Genomic DNA, 20,815 nt, shown 5'->3' with positions numbered 1-20,815 from the left:
TTTGCTTGGAATTGCAATGTATGACTGTTTTATTTGAGACCTACTGGTTAGTTAAAGTTACCTGCAGTTTGCATTTTTAATAGAATTTTAATACAAAAGTTTTTATTCCATGCCTGACCTACATTCCACTTACAAGAGATGTAGGAGTCATTAATTAGTCGTATAATACTGTTTGCAAAAAGCTACTTTGGATTTGTTCTGATAATATCCCAATTTTGTAGGTATATTCTGGGCTGTTGTTAGGCTATCCCCACTTTCTTGGTATTTCAATGATATACACTGGTTAGAAGAAAAGGCTGGCCCAAGTTCATGAGTCTTTTAAGTGATAAAATTAGCCATGATAAAGTGAGTTGACTATAATTGTAAGAGGATGAGAATGATGAACCACTGGTGTGCAGTATGGGTCATCCCAGTAAATCCTCTATTGGTTTAGCATCATCTTGGGACCACATCTATCATAGTTACTGCTAGGGTGGACAAATTTTGACAATGCAAAGAAAAGCAATATGAAGTCAGTATTCAGGCAAGCTCCAACAAAAACAACTTGTCTGGACTTTTGATTTATGACATATGCGTGATTTATTGTGGACTTACAAGTTACTTGCTGTTTGTACACAAGGACAATATAAAAAATATATTAATCCATGCCTGACCCACATTTCATTGACAAGTAACAAAGAAGTCATTAATTGGTGGTATAAACCTGTTTGCAAAAGATTATTTTGGGCCCTGTTCTGGTGCTATTCCTGTTTTGTTGGCATTTCCTGGCCTGTTGTTATGCTATCCCCACTTTCTTGGTATTTCAATGATATACACTGATCAACCTGATAGAAGAAAATGCAGGCCCGAGTTCATTAGTCTTATAAGTGATAAAATTAGCCATGATAAAGTGAGTTGACAATAACTGTAAGAGGATGAGAATGATGAACCACTGGTGTGCAGTATGGGTCATCCCAGTAAATCCTTTATTTATATAGCATCAACTTGGAACCACATCTAGCATAGTTACTGCTGGAGTGGACAAATTTTGACAATGCAAAGAAATGTGAAGTTATTTAGGCAAGCTATTATGAAAATAACTTGTTCAGACATGCAAGTGACATTTACCTGTCTGGTAGGGGATCTACAGATAAGTTACAAGTTACTTGTAGTTTTTATGTAAAATAAACTGAAATCTCTGTGCATGAAAATATAAAAACAATATAAGCAGAGAAAATGTTAATACATTTTGGACTTACATATGTAATAATTAAAAAAGTCACTGATTTTGTGGTATAAGCCTGTTTGCCAAAATAACTATTTGTTGACCTGTTCTATTTGCAATCCCCATTTTGCTTGTACTTGAATTAACTTCGTATCAAAACATATTCATTCCTTTGAAATCAATTTACAGAATGTATTTTTTCCCCAAAATCTATTTCGTAATACAACTTTGCTAGGCTGATAGCAGCACAACACAGACATATACTATAAAGATTAACCCATATTATGACCACTTAATTTGTCTTCTTTCTCACCTCTATATTTAATCTTGTGTTTATTTCCCTGTCATCAAAACACATAGGAATTAAGAATTTCTCTTGGCTTTTGTGTTTAGTATTTGTTTTGTGGATGCTATTTTTCCCTTCCAAATTAAGTTTGATAAGTATCTGAAAGTTTGCAAAAATACCTGGCTAGGTAGCAAATGGATTGCATATAGTTATTTAATAATGTAAAGTTTGGGGAAATACCATCTTCACATAATTCTTCTTTTGCAGTAGATACGTGAATTTAGAAAAAGATGTATAGTCAAGTTAATTAGACTTAGTTACAATCAACTAGCCAAGGCTTTTTAATCTAGTCACCATTTATAGTTAGTAATCAGCTGATTAGCAATTGTAATTATGGCCACTATGCAACAATTCTAAACAAGGAATGCAGTACTTTTCTTAAGTGTATTTATGGCCACTATGCAACAATTCTAAACAAGGAATGCAGTACTTTTCTTAAGTGTATTTATGGCCACTATGCAACAATTCTAATCAAGGAATGCAGTACTTTTCTTTAAAAAAAAAAAAAAAAGACAGTGAAACTAACAAGATCCTTTGAACTCAACAGTTGTGTATTTCACAAGTTACTTTATTTTGATCCTTTGCCACAAAGGTAAGAAACTCCTGAAATACACAAATTGTGAATTCCCTAAGCACAGAACATCAAGTACTGGATAGGTGTACAATGCAAAATTCAAGGTAGTCCTTTCCATTCCTCTTTCTGATGACATGGAATTATATAAACTGATTAGCCTGATAGAAGACATAGCTGGCCCAAGTTCATTAGTCCTTTAAGTGATCAAAGTAGCCATAATAATGTGAGTTGACTACAATTGTAAGAGGATGAGAATGATGAACCACTGGTGTGCAGTATGGGTCATCCCAGTAAATCCTCTGTTTATTTAGCATCATCTTGGAACCACATCTAGCACAGTTAAGAGGTGGACAAATTTTGACAATGCAAAGAAGAGCAATGTGAAGACAGTATTCAGGCACACTCTTGCAAAAAACAACTTGTTTGCATATGAAAGTGACATTTGCCCAACTTATTGGGGACCTGCAGGTAACGTACAAGTTACATGCAGCTTGCACATATAATTAACTAAAATGTCAAAGTATGAAAGTACAAGGGCAATATAAGTAAAGAAAATGTTAATAAATGCCTGTCCTACATACCAATGACAAGTGACATACAAGTCATTGATTAGTGGTATAATACTGTTTGCAAAATACTATTTTGGGGCCTGTTTGGTGATATCGCTGTTGGTCGTCATTTCCTGGTCTGTTGTTATGCTATCCTCACTTTGTTGGTATTTAAATGATATACACTGGTTGGAATAAAAGGCTGGCCCAAGTTCATTATTCTTTTAAGTGATAAAGGTAGCTGACAACAAATGTAGGAGGATGAGAATGATGAGCCACTGGTGTGCAGTATGGATCATCCCAGTAAATCCTCTGTTTATTTAGCATCATCTTGGAACCACATCTAGCATAGTTGCTGCTGGGGTGGACAAATTTTGACAATGCAAAGAAAAGCAATTTAATGTCATTATTCAGGCAACTCTTATGAAGATAACTTGTTTGGACTTGTAAGTGATATATGCCCAACTTGTAGGGGCCCTACAGGTAACTAACAAATTACTTAGTTTGTATACATGGACAATATAAATAAAGAAGATATTAATCCAAGCTTGGCCTAAATATAACTTATAAGAGATATACAAGTCACTGATTACTGATATAAACCCATTTGCAAAGAAGCTGTTATTTCAGAGGCTATTCTGATGTATCCCTGTTTTGTTACTATTTCCTGTCCTGTTCTCATGATATTCCTGTTTGGTTCGTATATAAATATATATAAAGTAAGCTCATAATATGTTTGCAATGCATACATACATTTTATAATCCACTGTGATTTTCTAACCGTCCAACATGTGTCTCTACTGTAGACAGTTGGCTCCTTGTTCTGCTTATCTGTCAGGGAAAAGTCAATGTCTGCACAAGCTTACAGCAGAACATTTTCGCATCTGACAACCTCGAATTAGGCACGGTACTGTTGTAAGGACACTGATTCTAACATTGTAGGTATTGAAATATTTTAAAAACTTTTGATGGAAACCTCTTTAACAGACCTTTAATATTTATCTTGTCCTTTTACTAACTCTGTGGAGGAAGGTTAAAGGCTTCATTCCATGTAGTTCCGGTGAGGGGATCAGTGGTAAAATTGATACACTTTTGATGTCAATTATAATGAAATTTTTAAACATTTTTTTACCCAAAATTTGTGTATGCTGTAACAGTAAGAAAACATGTTGTGATATGTATATATATTTGAGGTTCTGATTTCCAAGTTATAGTCTGAGGGTGTGGGAATGTTGGCTATACAGTGTGAAGCCAATGACAGATCCCACCCCTCCATGGTTTGTAGATGAGGTCCATACTCATTCATTGATGTATATTTTGAAGGTAAAGAATCTATGCCTAGCTCATACACACAATAACCATGGTTAAGACATGACTATAACATCCACAGCTCTGGCACTGATCCAAACTACCTCCCTGCAATTATCAATACCAGACAGTAATTTTTTTATAATCACCTGGCTCGTGTTAGGGCAACATTAAGACGCCTGGGATCGTTCAGAAAACCAATTCCCTGATGTTCATTAGAACGAACACATGACAGGATGATGAAATCTTTCTCTCTGCCCTGGAAAGCATCAACACTGGCTACTTCAATCTCCTGAAATGAACATGAAAATAAATGAATACAGGGCATTAGTTGCAAGTAGGTGAAATGTATGGAGATTTCAAAGATAAAAGAACTTAATAATCTTGTATTTCATAAATTAGTGTAAACTGAGCTAACTGTAACAAGAAAACAGATTTAAACCATCCAAAAATAAATCGGACAGGTATATTTGTGTATTTCCAAAAATCACTTCAAAGGCTTCTTGACAATAGTGCCATCAGCATTTTCAAAACAAGATTATATTGCTGCAAATTTTAACGTTCAAACTTTCAGACTACACAACAGCCTACAATATATAATTACTGTGGATATCTCAAATGGAACATAAAGTGTAACCTGATAAAGCTTTTTGTTGAGGGAGCCACTGTACTGCATGTACTGCACAAAGTATGCCCTCTGACCCTCATATGGAGTAATAATACCAATCTGCTCTGGTTTGACATTTGAGCGCAGGAATCTAGTAGCAATCTTCTCAACAGTAGCTGCTTCAGTCCTAAAAGAAGGAAGGTAACATTCAGGATTTACTGAAAATACCGACTGCAGTTGAAGTTCCAAGTATTTTTATGTTATGTTATTACCACCATACAAATACAGTACAGTATGTAGAAGTCTTTTCCCCCAAGACAGTTCTGTACTTAGTTCTGAATAAAAACCTGTATCCTGAACAGGTTAAACTTCAACAAAGTTTCTGTAAAAGCACAAAACAGATTAATGATTACTTGCAATACAAATCAAAATACACTGGTTAAAATATAATTTATGCTGCAAGAAAACAGAAGTCCCTAGAAAAGGCCTGATGCTCTACTGGAGAAGAACAATATCCATCAATTCAAAATAAGAACATTTTGAATTTTGTTATTTTAAAGCTGAGTACTGAAACCATTCTGATATTCTTGAGAAAGACCAACATACCAAATTTGATAAACTGTCAGGTTATTTTAGTTGTTTTTTATTTGGGGGAGACTAATCTAAATAATGTAATACATACCTACCAGTAGAGCATTACTTAACCTCTGGGACACCAAGTCCCAGGTCTGAGATACAGATAAAACATGATCATACACGATTCCATCCTCCAATTTTTAGGATGGAAGGTTCTAGAACTCAGACAATACCTTCTCCAAGTCAGATGTCTGCATCACAGACCACATGCTTCTTACTTCCTCTTTTCTTGGACCCGGAGGACAGGGATCAGTGCAGAGTGGGAGGAGGGAATCTGTCCAGTAGTTGTAGGTAAGTAAAACATTATTAAAATTAAGTTTTACTTCTCCCAATAACAATAATACATTACCTACTAATACTGCATTGCTGAGTTTGTCAGGTAGGTGGAAAGCTGACAGTGTCAGAAACAGGAGTCCCTCTATGGACTGATGTTCAACTATTTTAACAGAATTTACAGGAATTCAAGATAGGACCATTTCTTCCCTTTAATTGCTTAGTGTTGAAATCACATTTGATATTCTTCAGCAATAACAAGATTTTCAAGATGGATGCCATGATGGTCATATTTGATATCAGAGTGGCACCATTTCTATTTAGTACTGACAAAGACCTAAAAAAATGAATCTTTTGGTGAAAGCAGAATATGAATATAACCAGCCATCTAGGAGAAATAGTGGTAAAAAGATTTTCAACATGGCCATTGTGGCAGTCATATTAGAAATCAGATTGGCACCAGTTTCATTTACAACCAACTAGATATCATTAGAATTCTTTCAGTTATCAGTAAAACCCAATGTTGATATGAACATTCATTCAGAAGAAATAGTGATAACAAAATGTTCAAAATGGACACTGTGGCAGCTATATCAGACATCAGATCAGCACCATTTTCCATTAGGACCAACAAGACAATGTGCAAACTCTTTTTGTGAAAACCCCCTGTTGATATCAACTTCCATTCAGGAGGATAAACAATAAGATATTCAAAATGAACATTGTGGGTGCCATACTGGATGCAAGATTGTTATCATTGTCATACAGGACCAATTAGACATCATAGAAAGTCTTGTAGTGAAAACCCCATGCAGATATGATAATCCTTTCAGGAGAGCTAACAATAACAATTTTCAAGATGGCCACCATTTTCATTAAGACCAACTAGAACATCATTAGTGAAAACCCCATTTTGATATATATTATCCATTCAGGAGGAGTAGCAATAACAAATATTTCACAATGGCCACTGTGGCAGCCATAATAAATGTTCAAGCTGTACCATTTTCATTTAGGACTTACCAGACAATGGGATGAATGTGTGTGTCAAGTTTCATGCAAATCCTCCAATTAGTTTAGAAGTAGTGATAACAAACTCCAAACTGAGGCTAAAGCAAGGAAGCAAATTGGAAGCAATGAAGCCTCACTCAATAACTCTCAAAGGACTTGATTAGGCCCAAATAACATACGACTGATTCCCTCTAGGTGGCATTAAGATTTCAAAATGACTGCTGTAGCAACTATATTGAATGTCCATGGGGCATTATATTCATCTGGACCAAATAGACCATGGAATTTGTGCTAATGGATGCTGGCTGAAAGGTCATCACATAAGCTAAAGCTAATAAAAATGGGTAGAACTCAATATACTCATTTTGGCCTCAAAAGTGAACAACAACCTTATCATCTACATGCAATTATTTAATAAGGAATATTACATTTCGAATGTCATGAACTGTACTGCAGCAAGGGAAATGCAGTGTCAACAATTATTTCTTCAAAGGTCTGACAGATTTTTTAAAAAATTGGATGAAAGCCTTGAGGGCTATCAGATAAAGAACCTGGTAACGAGAAAAACTCAAATGAATTAGATGAAAGCCTTGAGGGCTACCAGAAAAAAAAGAACATGCTATCCAAAAGAACTCAAACAAATTAGATGAAAGCCTTGAGGGCTACTAGAAAAAAGAACATGCTACCCAAAAGAACTCAAATATGTTAGCTTCATTACAATATCCTTGAACCTGCATTTTTTTACAATTAATTCCCCCTGTAAAGTATTTTTGTAGGCATGTTTTGAAAAAAATAAATAAATCAAATTTGAAGCCTGCTCTGCTATAAAATTACTTTATGTAGTATAATTTGTTGCCAGTCATTCATTTACATATACACTATCTCACACTTTCATGACGCAAACAAGTGTCTAAAGAAAAAGTTATTTCACAGATGCACACCCAATTCTAATAAAATATGAACCAAAAATATATTTTCCAAGCTTTATTCAGTTAGCCAATACACAACTAGACTATAAAGACAAGCAAGTGTTCCACACAGCCAGGTGTTGCAGCACAATAATGTATCCCCATGTATCTGACAGCAAAATGTCAACACATAAATTTAATGCTGTTGAAGCCACAAATGCCGAAAGAGTGATACATAGGATACACCCAATGTTTACAAGTGATACGCCCTTTTTTTTTTCTTAACAGTAAAAGCAGTCTGTACCTGTTGAGATAAGAGGTTCCTGAGCTGGAAATCTCCTCCTGACCCGTGCAGGTGTAGAAGAACATTGGCTTGTCAGGCTGTGGCCATGGGATATCTAGATTTGACCGAAGTCTCTCAGCTGCAAATACAAAGCAAGCAATAAGCAGTTAACTTAAGAAACTGATGCTTTATCTTTTCAGAACAATCTGTAAAGTCTCTAAGTGTCTGCTTTTGCTCAATGATTACTTTACCCACTGTGTAACTGATACTTCTACAAAACTGTTTAAAAGACCGCTGAATAAAGCAGGGTCTATTCTAAGATGCACTACAAAACTGTTAAAAAGACTGCCAAGCATAGCAGGGTCTATTCTAAAGTTGTCAAAACTTAAAAGAGTAATCTATATATTACATGCCATAATTACAGAAAACTATGAAAAATGTACATTTATTTTTGCTACTTACCTGGACCTCAGTTAATTAAAATTCTTGTCACAAATCAGCAAAATCCATGTGGATTAGTACGAGAACACAGACACAAAACAAAATGATAAATTATTTATACACAACATTCACTTTAACTAGTCTAGAGTACATGTTTTGTCCACAAATTCTGAATGGTGTATTACATGACTATCAAAGTCTTCTTTCAAAATTTGTGAAGCACTTTTGATTTGTCCTTTTCCTGATGCAACATGTTCTTCATTGTAACAAAATCCCTCTCCTCTAACATTTCTCAGTGATATAACATCCACACGTCACACTGATCAAGCCAGTTTCACTTAATATAGACTGGTCTGCTAATTAAGTGTGTATTGAACTTGAATGAATCTGTGACACTTGGTTTCAAATTCAATAAACCTATCTGTTTTCTTGGTAGTGTGTCAAGTACAGTTATTATAAATAGAAAATAAGGAAACTGTTTGACTTGCATAGCCAAATGGTAGTACATGTTGAAAATATAAGATCAGTAGACAGAGTTCTACAATGGATAAATGCAAAGCAGCAAACAGTCACATGACAAGAGCCTTGAACTGTACTTGTTATTCTGTGTTTTGCTCACTTTGATCTGAACTGGGAACACGTTTTTTTTTTTATAACATGAACGGGTACCTTAAAGTTAATTTTACCAACCAGGTAAATGTGAACAGGCAGGTATTCATTGACAGCTTGTTTTTACCAAAATATCACATATGGTACATACTTGCCTATAAGTCGATTTCAACTGCAAGCTACACAAACCAAGATGTGCTGTCATATAATGTGTCAGCAGATCTGGTCTATACATTTGTTAGGAGTAATCAGTAGAACAAACAACAAAGACTCTGATCTGCCAGCACATAAATAGACACAAGTCCCAATAATTAAGATCTAATTTATATAATACCTGATGTGACTCCATTCTGTAGCGATCCCTCATAGAAGATGTTGGAGGGGAAAGCACTGAGAGCGGGATGCATCCTGTACTGGACTTGAAGTCGTATTGGTCGGATGCCAAGAACAACCAACCTTTCAAAAAGAGACTGTGACAGTCCTGCCCTTGCGGCCTTCTTGCACATTACCACTGGACCCAGCTGGCAGTGGTCACCTACTAGAATCAACTGAAATAAAAAAACTCAACAAATTTAAATTCCATAGAAACCATAAAAAGGTCTGAGTGTGCGAGACATTAATTGAAACTGCATAATGAACAATTCCCACCTGCACAATTAACATTCAGAATATGGCATCTTGGTGTTTTGCTGCCTTCTTCCCTACTAAAATTACTACCATGAACAAATATTATGTAAAAAAAAAAGAAAAAAAAAAGAAAAGAAAATGTCAACTGGAAATTTTACCAAACAAAGGAAAATTGGTCTGCATTATAAATCCAGACTAAAGCTGGAAAATTTCCATCCCTGTATACATTCGGCCACTCTCAAGGGTCATAGAATGACATCTGGTATCTCACCAACTGTACACTGATGACACTCAGATATACAAATATATCTGCCAAACTGAACTTGAGGCTACCATCCAAGGCACAGAGAAGTGCATTTCTGATGTGAAGTCATGGATGATATGTAAAAGCTGCAGACAAATGATGATAAATGTGAAGCCATCCTGTTCATCATGCAAAGACTTTCTCATTCATGTCCTTTATCTCAAACAAGAAGTATCAGCAATTCCAACATTAAATTTAAGTCAGTACAAAACCTAGATGTCACTCGAGACAGTAAGCTCTCATTACACCAGCATGTAATGAATATTCTGCAAGGCTGCATAACTGAAGCTGAGACACATCAGCTCCAATAGCAATTTTCTTTTGATTGATTCCACTAAAACACTTGTGTGTTCTTTAGTACTTTGAAACTGGACTATCATAATTCACTTCTATCTGGTTCATCTCAGTATATCTCCTACAGAAACTTGAAAAAGCTCAAAACTGGGCTGCTCGGATCATCCTTAGAGTACAAAGAACTGAGAACACTGCCCCCTTGTTCTATAACTTTTACTGGCTATCCATTAGATCTAAAATCAAAAACAAAATCTGTTCACTATGTTACATTTTGTTGACTGGCTCCAGTCCAATATACCCATGTGACCTCACCCATGTGCACACCCCATCAAAAAACTTAACACTCCTCTTCCAACACTCATATTCTCATTGTTCACACTTTTAAAATGAAGTCATATGGACAACATTCTTTCGCATGCCATGGCCCAGCTATGTGGAATGAATTACCCATGGATCTTAGACACAAGGACGTTATGATCTCATTCAAGAGTACTCTTAAAACTCAAGAACAGACTTAAATGTTTACTTCCTTAATTACTGACAGTATGTTTTTATTTTGTAATTTCATAGTGTTTGTTTTTGTTCTGTTTATGAGTTATATAATTTTGTAAAGCGCTTAGAGTTTCTAAAGAGTGAGCACTATACTAAATCCACATTATTATTATTATTATTATTATAGTTATTATGTTAATGGTCAGTTGGATAAACAATAACATAATATCCCCAGATAAAGACAGGAGTATAAAAAGAATTCATTTATCTTGCATGGCTGCAGTTGAAATTGTGTGTGTGAGAGATGAGACTTGGATTTTTAATGTAGCTCTAAAAAAAAATCAGTTATATCACTACAATGTCTGCAGTGTGACAGTTTATAATGATGCCTAGCAATGAGGAATCATGTCCCACCCAGACACATTATTCTAACACCAGGCCAACACCAACCTCTTAACAATGAGCGCCAAGCAAGGCAGAGACCAGTGCCTATTTTATAAGTCTTGGCATGACTCGGCCAGGACTGAAACCCATGACCTCCCACATCCAAGGTGGATGTTCTAACAACTTGGGCCATCAGAGCAGTCTGCAGTTTAAATTTTGAACAGCTGAATGAATGAATGTATGAAACAAAATGTTCTACAGCTATAAATATCACTATGAGCAATATAAAATATAACTAGGGAATGATGAGTAATTTGTTCATGTAATTATAACCCATCTGTTGAACATCCCACCCCAACCCCTTGATGGCAATTAATCTATAGCAAAACAAAGAGCATAACTCTTCTGAAATTAGAGTACAATGATTTGTCAACATGCATATCTTTTGATGATGACCATGATAGTCCCAAGTTTCACAAAAATCCACAATGAAAACTGCAAAATCTGTCAAACACTGCATCCAGCTATAAGCTAAATTGTGCAAAAACTCACGGAGCCAACATTTGTCAATATCTACATTTTTACATGATGATCATAATATGCATTACGTTTTACAGTGATCCAAAAACAACGCCTGGGCCTGCATGTCAAGCCCATGATCACAGCATTGCTGTGAAATGTGTGATCTGAAACCAAAGTCAAAAGGCTGGATGAATATGTCTAAGAATGAATGGTCTATGCTTCATAAAAAATCATTCCATATATGAACAAAATCCCTTGAGGGTTTTAGGAAATATAATCAAATAAAAAAAACTGTAAAAAAACCTTAATACAAATTTTCTGAAGGGGACCTTCATCCCCAGGATAAATTGGCACTTATATATCTCTATCAGTGAATTGTTGTCTTAGCTTCATTATAATTCATCCCAAGTTTGAATAAAATAAAATCCACCAAGACATTTAGGAATAAAAGCAAATGAAAACGCTTTATCCAAAACCCAAAGCACATTTTCTATGACATTTACCAAGGCTTCAGTATCAAAAAGTGGATTCAATCATGTCAATGAAAGAAATGTTGTAGCTTCATAATGATTCATCCCACATATGAAGAAAAGCTATCCAGGGGTATAGGAAATATAAGGAAAGGAAATAAAATGAAACCAAAAGCTCCCATTAAAATTTTCTATTACTCTGGCCTTGAGCCCAAGGTATGAAAGGCCAGCCCACATGTTGCTGAATGAACTGTCTAAGCTTTATCATGGTTCATCTTAAATATTACAATCCATCAAGGGGTTCAAGAAATGCAAGTAAATAACAATTTATTCAAGCTAACTGCTGATGACACCATCAGAAAATGTATGTTATATCTTGCTTACCGCAAGCAAAGGCTCCAAAGAAAAATACAAACCCAAACTGCAGGCCTTGTTGTGCTCACAAGATCCTGTCATATACTCTTTATGCAACAAGACATAAATGGATATAACTTCAATAAAAATTGTGAAAGCAAAGTGGTTGATGTGAACATCACAATGTGATGCCCATTTCTGCCTAGTTTTATGACAATCCATCAAAAACTGCTCACTAATTGTGTTAAAAAGATTATATCATTCACTTCATTAAGCTAGAAGCAGGAATAAATCAAAACATAAATTGCAGGAACAAACTGATTTGTCAATATGCACATCAGCTGGTGGTGACCATATTATTTCAAATGTTTCCTACCAATCCATAAAAAACTGAAACTAGCTGCACATACAAGATTTTGAGCTGTATACAGTATCAAGCTACAACACACAATAGGCAACAACTCTATCATAAATTGTGGGGGCAAAGTGATTTGTCGATATGCACTAATTCAAGTAATGACAATAGTATTTACCATCATAAACTGAGGGATTAGCTGAACTAAAAAAATTGTGGCATACACAGTTAAAATATAAAAAGGGCAACAACTCAAAACTTTTAGGAGCAAAGTTAACTGTTTGATCTCTGCAACTTCATAATATGACCATAATATTTATAAAGTTTCATGGTAAACCCTCAAAAACATGGGGAATAATTCACTAACATAATAGCATCATACATCGCTAAAAAGGCAAAAGTCTAATAACTAACAATGTTGGAGTTGCAAAATGTATTGATGTGTGCTTTGTCAAGTGAAGACCATCAGATTTACTAAATTGTATGGGAAACCATAAAAAACACTGCAGATCTAGTTAGGCTACCTAGTGCTAAATGGAAAGATGAATGGATGGATGGACAAAAGGACTACTCTGTTGGTATATAAATTCATGTCCATTTGGGACATATACTTCCCTTATATACAGTTACTGAAGCTTATCTACCTGTCTACATCCCAAGATAACAGGAATCATGCATTCAGGCTCTGTAGCCTGGGTGCTCTCATCAATAAGGACTGATCGGAACTGCATCTTGCCAAGACGAGGATCTCCAGCCCCCACACATGTACAGCAGATTACATCAGCATGCTGAAATAATGGGCATAAACAAAATGTGTTCACAGAACATGGATGCTCCACCAGTCCCTGAAAACAAACCTAAATGCAAAATATAACCAACATCTGATGGACAGATATGGGTAAACAATGCATGCAACGGTCTCTCCTAAAAACCCACAGGCCATGGGCAACTAAACAGCTACTTAAGATATGGAATCAAGGACACATGGAATAAAAATTTCAGAATACTACCAACACATATAGGGAATTTTATATTAATTTTACCTACGCTTTGCAGAAAATAAAAATAAAAAACATTTAAGATCTATACGTTGCTCTGTATGTTCTATGACCATCATCTTTGACCTACGAACTAACAAACGCTTGATATTTTTATGACACTGTATAAACTTCTATGAAGACTCTGATAACCATCTGATTATACCAATATATAGCTTTTTCATTTCAAAAGAAACTAAAATAAAAAAAGAGGAAAGAAAAAATTGAAAAGAAAACTAGTTTCAAATGCAGCAAAAAAGGTCAAGTACAAGACTGATCACTAAGTTAAAAGTCTGTCACAACAGCACATCAAGTTGGTTGTGCAGTATACCTGCAGAAGCTCTTTCTCACACTGTTTCTTAAGGGCCCTGTATCTCTTCTCATCTGTGGAGGAGAGTTCTCCTGTCTCATCCTTCAGCTGCTGCAGTTTCTGTAGCTCAGGCATGCTAATAGGAACAGAAAGAATATTAATTTCACTGAAAGTATCTGATGAGTAGACTGTCAATTCACTTCTATTTGTGACGTACAAATTTTAATGAATTCTGTACTAGCTATTAAGCATTAAAGACCCACTGAAATTTTATCATCTGGAAATACAATAGGATTTACATGCCTAAAAAAAAATCATCAAATTTAAAAACAAACAAAAATGTTGCTGTTTGCGAAACCATTAATATGACTTCTACATAGATAACTGAATATGCACTGTATTTGTTTGATCTGCCAAGTGAAACTGTTTTTTTCCTAGCTGTGATACAAAATGAAAAAAGAATTTTTTTCACTTTTTTTAAGACTAAAATCATCAGAATCCTACTTCTAAATATGAAAACATATTTGAAAACATGTATTTAGTAGTCTGTATACAATGAATTGCATTCAGGCAGCCTTTATCTGTTTTGGGAAATGCATGAAACTCTCTTGAAGTAGTCAAACTGCTATCAAAACACCAAAGTCCCAAAATTCTAGACTCATCCTGCCCTAATTTTTTTTAATGCACAACACAAAAACCAAAGTAGGCATTACCTGTCCATGTTTCTGATCTGGTTGTGGAGAGCCAGAAAGGACACAGGAGAATCAATGGCCTCTCGACTCTTGGCACAAAGTCGCACCACCTGTACAAGATAGAGTAAATGTAATATTCAGGAAGCATTTAATCAAAGATCATTCCAAGACAAGATACCAACTGCAGGGTAATGCCAACACTATCTCAGAAACCAAGCTGATCTAGCTTATTAATAACATTTTATTCCTATATAAATTAAATAATGTGGAGGGTTTTGTCCTTATGAATGCCTGATATATTTGGAAAATTGCATGAAAAGAATTTTCTTAAGTCTGGCATAATGTCATCTAAAAACAAATCAGTGATCAAACTGTTTATCTTCATTCAATTCGCAATATTTAAACCATCGTTTTAATTTCCACTTATAAACTCACTAAGGAAATCAAGTGGTTTGCCAATAACCACAGCAAATTGATAATAGGTATTAACTGTCTTGCCTTTTACCAGCAAGATAAAAAGATTGCTTTTCTTTGGAAAGAAATATGATTTTGAATGATTATTCAAGTTAAAGTCCAGGACTTTGAAGACAAGGTAAACTCATACAAAACTATTCCAATTATTCTGAAACATTTTGTTTCTAATTCTGTACATATTAGATCAGTACTACCATTGTAATTAAATGACGAGACCCTTAAGCACATGTCTTCAGCACTACTATTCCTTACACAGGTGAAACAATAATCATACTCCTTTTCTACAACAATTACCTGTTGTCTCCATATCAGAGACATGGACAAGAGTACAGCAAACAACACAATACCCAAATCTTGTGACCTTTACCAAGCCATTGACCTTGATTTTTAAAAAATAATGAATTGACAATTGTATGATAAGGTGAGGACCTGGGTATAGTTTCATTTGAATATATGTATGGGTTATGAAACAAAAGCATGGAAAATGAACAGGTCCCAGTGTCACAAGTTATCTCTCAAAATTTCTTCCACAAGCTGACATTCTGATCTGTTTTTCCCCCTGGCTTGGTTGGTAACTAAGAACGAAACATTTACAAGAGTAAACAGCTTTGTTTAGTCTTACAGCCTGTTGGCAATCAGTAACCATGAACATGCATTTGCTACATGTGGTGGATCAGTGGCCGAACACAACAATACCACAACAATCAAAGGGAATCTTAACCTAAATTGACTCAACAAAGACATATCTAACAAAGTAAATCCTCTTATAATATGTAAAGGATGTACAGTACAATGAAAATGCAAGCTTAAGGTGTAGATCAGGCAGAAGATGAGCTTGGAATCAGTTCAATTAAACAGCATTGTTTTGACTATTGTATACCATGCACATTTAAAAATTTTGGTAAACACTGCGAAGTTTACTCTGAACAAGGATCCACAACTGAGTTACCTTTACCTTTGCTGTAACCTTCACTTTAAGGCAAGGAGGCATGACCATATATTTCTACTTTCTGCCTGACATCAATGAAATGGCTAAGACTATGTTATTATGTAAGACACCATCTCGTGTGTGTACATATATATATATATATATATATATATATATATATATATATATATATATATATATATATATATATATATTCAGGAAAAGTTCCATTCAATTATCTTCTGTAGTTCAAAAATTATGCTCTGGACAAGGATGTCAGAAATATATTGTCAATTGCCGAGTGGGAGAAATCTTGTACTAACTTCAAAGTTGTTTATGGAGGATTTGAAAGTATCATCAATTATAATAATAAAACTGCCGAACATAAAAGCTTAAAGGACAGCTCTAACTGCAATGCTATCTTGTTTGCCCATGCCATGACTCTGACCCTGACATATATGCATGACTAAGCTATACCTTCTATGCATGATCCATAACTAGCTAAAGTTTCATCAAAATATCTTTAGTAATTCATATGTTATGCTCCCGACAGGGCCACAAGCCACACAGTTACATTTTCTCTTGCTGTGACATTGACCCCAAGTCAGGGGACACACCTTAATATACATGAATGTTAATGGACTGAAGGATAAGAAGTAACTGGGCAAGATTCTAATATATTGGCCCAATTAACAGTAGCTACCTTGAGTCCAGTTCTATGGATCTTTTCAGTCAACTGGTCCACAGCTATATTGGATGGCGCACACACCAAAACCTGGCCATTGTTCTGCTTCACCAGGTGGTACACGATGGTTGCTGATGTCACTGTTTTACCTGTACCTGGGGGACCCTAAGTAAAACAACATTAAACACATAAGTACTTATTATCAGGAGTTACATCAATTTTTCTGAAACACTAGTTTCTCTCAAAAGAAAGTTCTTCAGACAAAAATACTCTATTGTAATTTGTACACAGAAATATTTTTTTAAAATATACCACAGCTGCTCTTAACGAGTTTCTTCTATCTTTAAATCCACACAAGGAATGTGTCATCTGCATGTTTTCTGTGCAAATTTCTTTTGATGCTGTTGATTACATGTGATACTTAACCAACTGGATTCTTTAGTTTTTATATGGTATGTCAAAATGATCTGGCATATACTGAAAGTGGCGCTGCAATGGCTCCCTGCTGAACACACTAGACTAGAGACAAAGAGGATGTGGTTCAATTTCTACCACCGGATCAACAGCAGCTGACTACCTTGGTATGTCCTAGGGCAAGGCACTTTACCCATATTGCCTCTGCACAATACAATTTAATTGTCTTGCTGTTCCTAAAAGATCAAACCAAACTAATCAAATCCTGAAAGGTCTCTATCCCCCAAAACATTGTTGGAGTTGGTCAAATTCCATTAAGTAGTTCTTGAGGTAAAGCTCAATAAATGATTGCCTACTTTTGGTAACACCAGTCATATTTGATGGTGGATAGGAATAATTTCTATATACCATATATACTCGCTTATAAGTTGAATAAAAAACAAACATCAAAGATCCTGATCTGCCCTTTAATAATGCACTTGTATATCAAGGTCTATGCTCTCTGTTGTACTGATTACTCCTAACAAACTGCACAGAAACGGAGTATATTCTATTTTTTATAAAGGTATCCATATTTTAAGGTGGACTGACTGTTCATATGAACAAATTTTAAGACCAAGCAAAGATGCTTTCTGTTGGATTCGGTCAAACCTGGTCAAATTCGGTTTAGTGCTCTGAGAAATTGTTAACAGCAATTGTGAATGGACAAAAGATTTTAAAAACCCAAAATATTTGCTGTTTGGCTTTACAGACAGGTCAGCATGCAACAATTCTAAAACTGCTGTAATGGCTAGAAAATCTAATCAGATCATCTTCATATACCATTAAATCTCATTCAAATACCTCAGGTGCATTTCACTTAATCAAGTTAAAAAGGCTCTTCTAACAAAACATACCAAGTCCATCAAGTATAAAATACTGAAAAGTTGCTCTAATGGCCTGAACATTGAACATGATCATCTAAATATGCACATCCAAATTTAATTGACCTACATATCTGTGCTAGGTTTTTTTAGACAAGCAGATAGCGGGAGAGGACCTAAAAACCAAGATTTACTGTAAGTGGTGGAGGCTCAATAAAAGTCCCTTCTCAACAATCAGCATAGAGAAATATCGTTGGACATAACATTATCAAATCTTATAGTTGAATTTATAGGCCCTGAATAATCATAGTTTTCTTCAGTCAAGCAGACATTTTCTTCAGACACTTTATTTTCTCTACTTGTCAAGCACTGTAATAGATTTTGTGGCATATTTCATTACCTGAATCAAGCTAAGTGGTCTCTGAAGCACAGTTTTTACAGCGTACACCTGTGAATGGTTGAGCTCAGGCAGATTCGGGGCACTGAATCGCTTGGGAAGCTGACACTTGATAACAACATCCTCCACCTCGTGTCCCAGCAGCTTGTGATAGATGTAACCCCAAACAGAAGTCTCATCCACTGCAAAGGTCTTAAGAGCTGCCTGCATCCTAAAATAACAAATAAATATACGTTATGAGTGGATACAACTTTACAAGACACTGTAGGTCTAATAATGATCATAAAAGATGATAAAACTGTGGCTTAAGTTAACTAACAATGTCACAAGTTGATTATGCAATCTGCTGAATTAGTTTATGACCCAGATCTAAATGTACTGTAAGTAATGGCTGAAACTTTGCCCATGGGTCGATGACATCATCACATGAGGATTACCTAAACTTGTATTCCACAATTATCACAAAATGGGTGGTGAAAAGTGACCACTGATGGTCATAAAGTGCTAAGTACTGAGTCAAGAGTCATCTACTAATGACACATCCCACCACTAAAGTCTATCACCCTCAATTATAATATCACTTGTGTACAAAATGATGCAGCACCCTCAATTTGTATACCACTTATAAATGTATAAAATGCTCAATTTTCATACCACTTTTACTAGGACAAAATGATGCAGCACTCAATTTTCATACGTGTACTAAGACAGCACTCAGTTATTATTACCACTAGTACAAAATGATGCAGCGCTTATTATACCACTTTTATTCATATCAAATGATGCAGCACTCAATTATTATACCACTTGTACTAGGACAAAATGATGCAGCACTCAATTATTATACCACTTTTACTAGGACAAAATGATGCTGCACTCTATTTTCATACCACTTTTACTAGGAGAAAATGATGCAGCACTCTATTTTCATACCACTTGTACTAGGACAAAATGACGCATCACTCAATAATTATACCACTTTTACTAGGACAAAATGATGCAGCACTATTTTCATACAACTTGTACTAGGACAAAATGATGCTGCAATCTATTTTCATACCACTTGTACTAGGACAAAATGATGCATCACTCAATTATTATACCACTTTTACTAGGACAAAATGATGCAGCACTCTATTTTCATACCACTTGTACTAGGACAAAATGATGCATCACTCAATAATTATACCACATTTACTAGGACAAAATGATGCAGCACTATTTTCATACAACTTGCACTAGGACAAAATGATGCTGCAATCTATTTTCATACCATTTTTACTAGAACTAAATGATGCTGCAATCTATTTTCATACCAGTTTTACTAGGACAAAATGATGCTGCAATCTATTGTCATACTATTTTTACTAGAACTAAATGATGCTGCACTCTATTTTCATACCATTTTTACTAGAACTAAATGATGTAGCACTCAATTATTATACCACTTTTACTGGGACACGTGATGCAGCACTCACTTTTCACATCACTTTTATTAGTACAAAATGATACAGCACTCTCAATTTTTATACTACTGATGCTACACTTACTTCCGAGATATCATACAAAATATAAAATGTGGTATGCACCTCCACCAACTTGCTTAATTTGGGTGCCTAGTTGGTTCAAATACCTTGAAAGAATGAGCTGTTCTTCCACTGAAGGAAACAAAAACGTATATGGAGATGTACATAATTATAGCTGTATTTGCCCAATATTTCATACCTTCGGGGGTAAAAAAACCCCAGAAAGGTCAAGAAGCTCTAAAAATAATCTAGTGCAAATTAGTCAAGCAATTTGTTGTTTTTCTAAAAGTAATTTTATAAACAGCAATTATGAATGGAAGGCAGACAAAACAACAGGTGAAGGCTTTGTGACCAACATTAACGAAAAATACTGCTTGGGATATTTACATTGGCATAGCATAGAAAGAATTAAAAAATAAACAAAAATGTGACTCAGACAGACAGAAATGCAGACACACTGGTTAAATCAAAACAGAGTTGATATCAAAACTCTTTAACAAAAATTGCCCAAAAAATTACCTGTCAAATGATGTCGATTTCCAGACAAAATCCACCACAAAGTTGTGTGTACACTCCGTAGGAACCCCAGCATTGCTTTTCAATTCTATAGCCACCTCATCACTATGGTCTGATCAAAGGATTAAGGAAAACATGCTGCAAGGAAGCAGCAATGTACTTAGGATAATTATTGCCAGAAATTTCTGGTCACTGAATAATAAGACTGCCAAATACCTGTAAGATGACCAATGTAACTTAATATTAGAACATAATTTACATGATAAAGCATGTGTCAAAAATGAAACTCAACAAGAAAAATAAAAGTTGGATAACACTCATTATGCCACAGCAGATGCTGACTAGTCATTTTTTGAAAGTTCAATCTGATAAAAGGCAAAGCAAATACATCATTTAAGTCTTTAAAGACAAGGATTTTGAACA

The 20,815-nt window shown here is 35.1% G+C and overlaps 1 protein-coding gene across 1 annotated transcript in view; it reads right to left on the bottom strand.

The window, feature by feature from the left end:
• The window catches only part of LOC149801643 (regulator of nonsense transcripts 1-like), an 81,873-nt gene that overhangs the window by 30,285 nt on the left and 30,773 nt on the right, over nucleotides 1-20,815 (bottom strand). The window contains exons 8-17 of the mRNA XM_089955914.1: nucleotides 20,396-20,504; nucleotides 18,354-18,561; nucleotides 16,695-16,841; nucleotides 14,611-14,699; nucleotides 13,919-14,033; nucleotides 13,195-13,338; nucleotides 9,083-9,296; nucleotides 7,720-7,837; nucleotides 4,618-4,774; nucleotides 4,130-4,272 (exon numbers count right to left, since the gene is read on the bottom strand). Coding sequence (XP_089812040.1) covers nucleotides 4,130-4,272; nucleotides 4,618-4,774; nucleotides 7,720-7,837; nucleotides 9,083-9,296; nucleotides 13,195-13,338; nucleotides 13,919-14,033; nucleotides 14,611-14,699; nucleotides 16,695-16,841; nucleotides 18,354-18,561; nucleotides 20,396-20,504 — 1,444 coding nt within the window. The remainder of the gene's footprint in view (nucleotides 1-4,129; nucleotides 4,273-4,617; nucleotides 4,775-7,719; nucleotides 7,838-9,082; nucleotides 9,297-13,194; nucleotides 13,339-13,918; nucleotides 14,034-14,610; nucleotides 14,700-16,694; nucleotides 16,842-18,353; nucleotides 18,562-20,395; nucleotides 20,505-20,815) is intronic.

The sequence above is a fragment of the Sinohyriopsis cumingii genome, chromosome 4, assembly GCF_028554795.1.
Source record: "Sinohyriopsis cumingii isolate HCF-2022 chromosome 4, ASM2855479v2, whole genome shotgun sequence".
In the NCBI taxonomy this organism is placed as follows: Eukaryota; Metazoa; Mollusca; class Bivalvia; order Unionida; family Unionidae; genus Sinohyriopsis; species Sinohyriopsis cumingii.
This window is presented reverse-complemented; position numbering and strand designations above follow the sequence as displayed.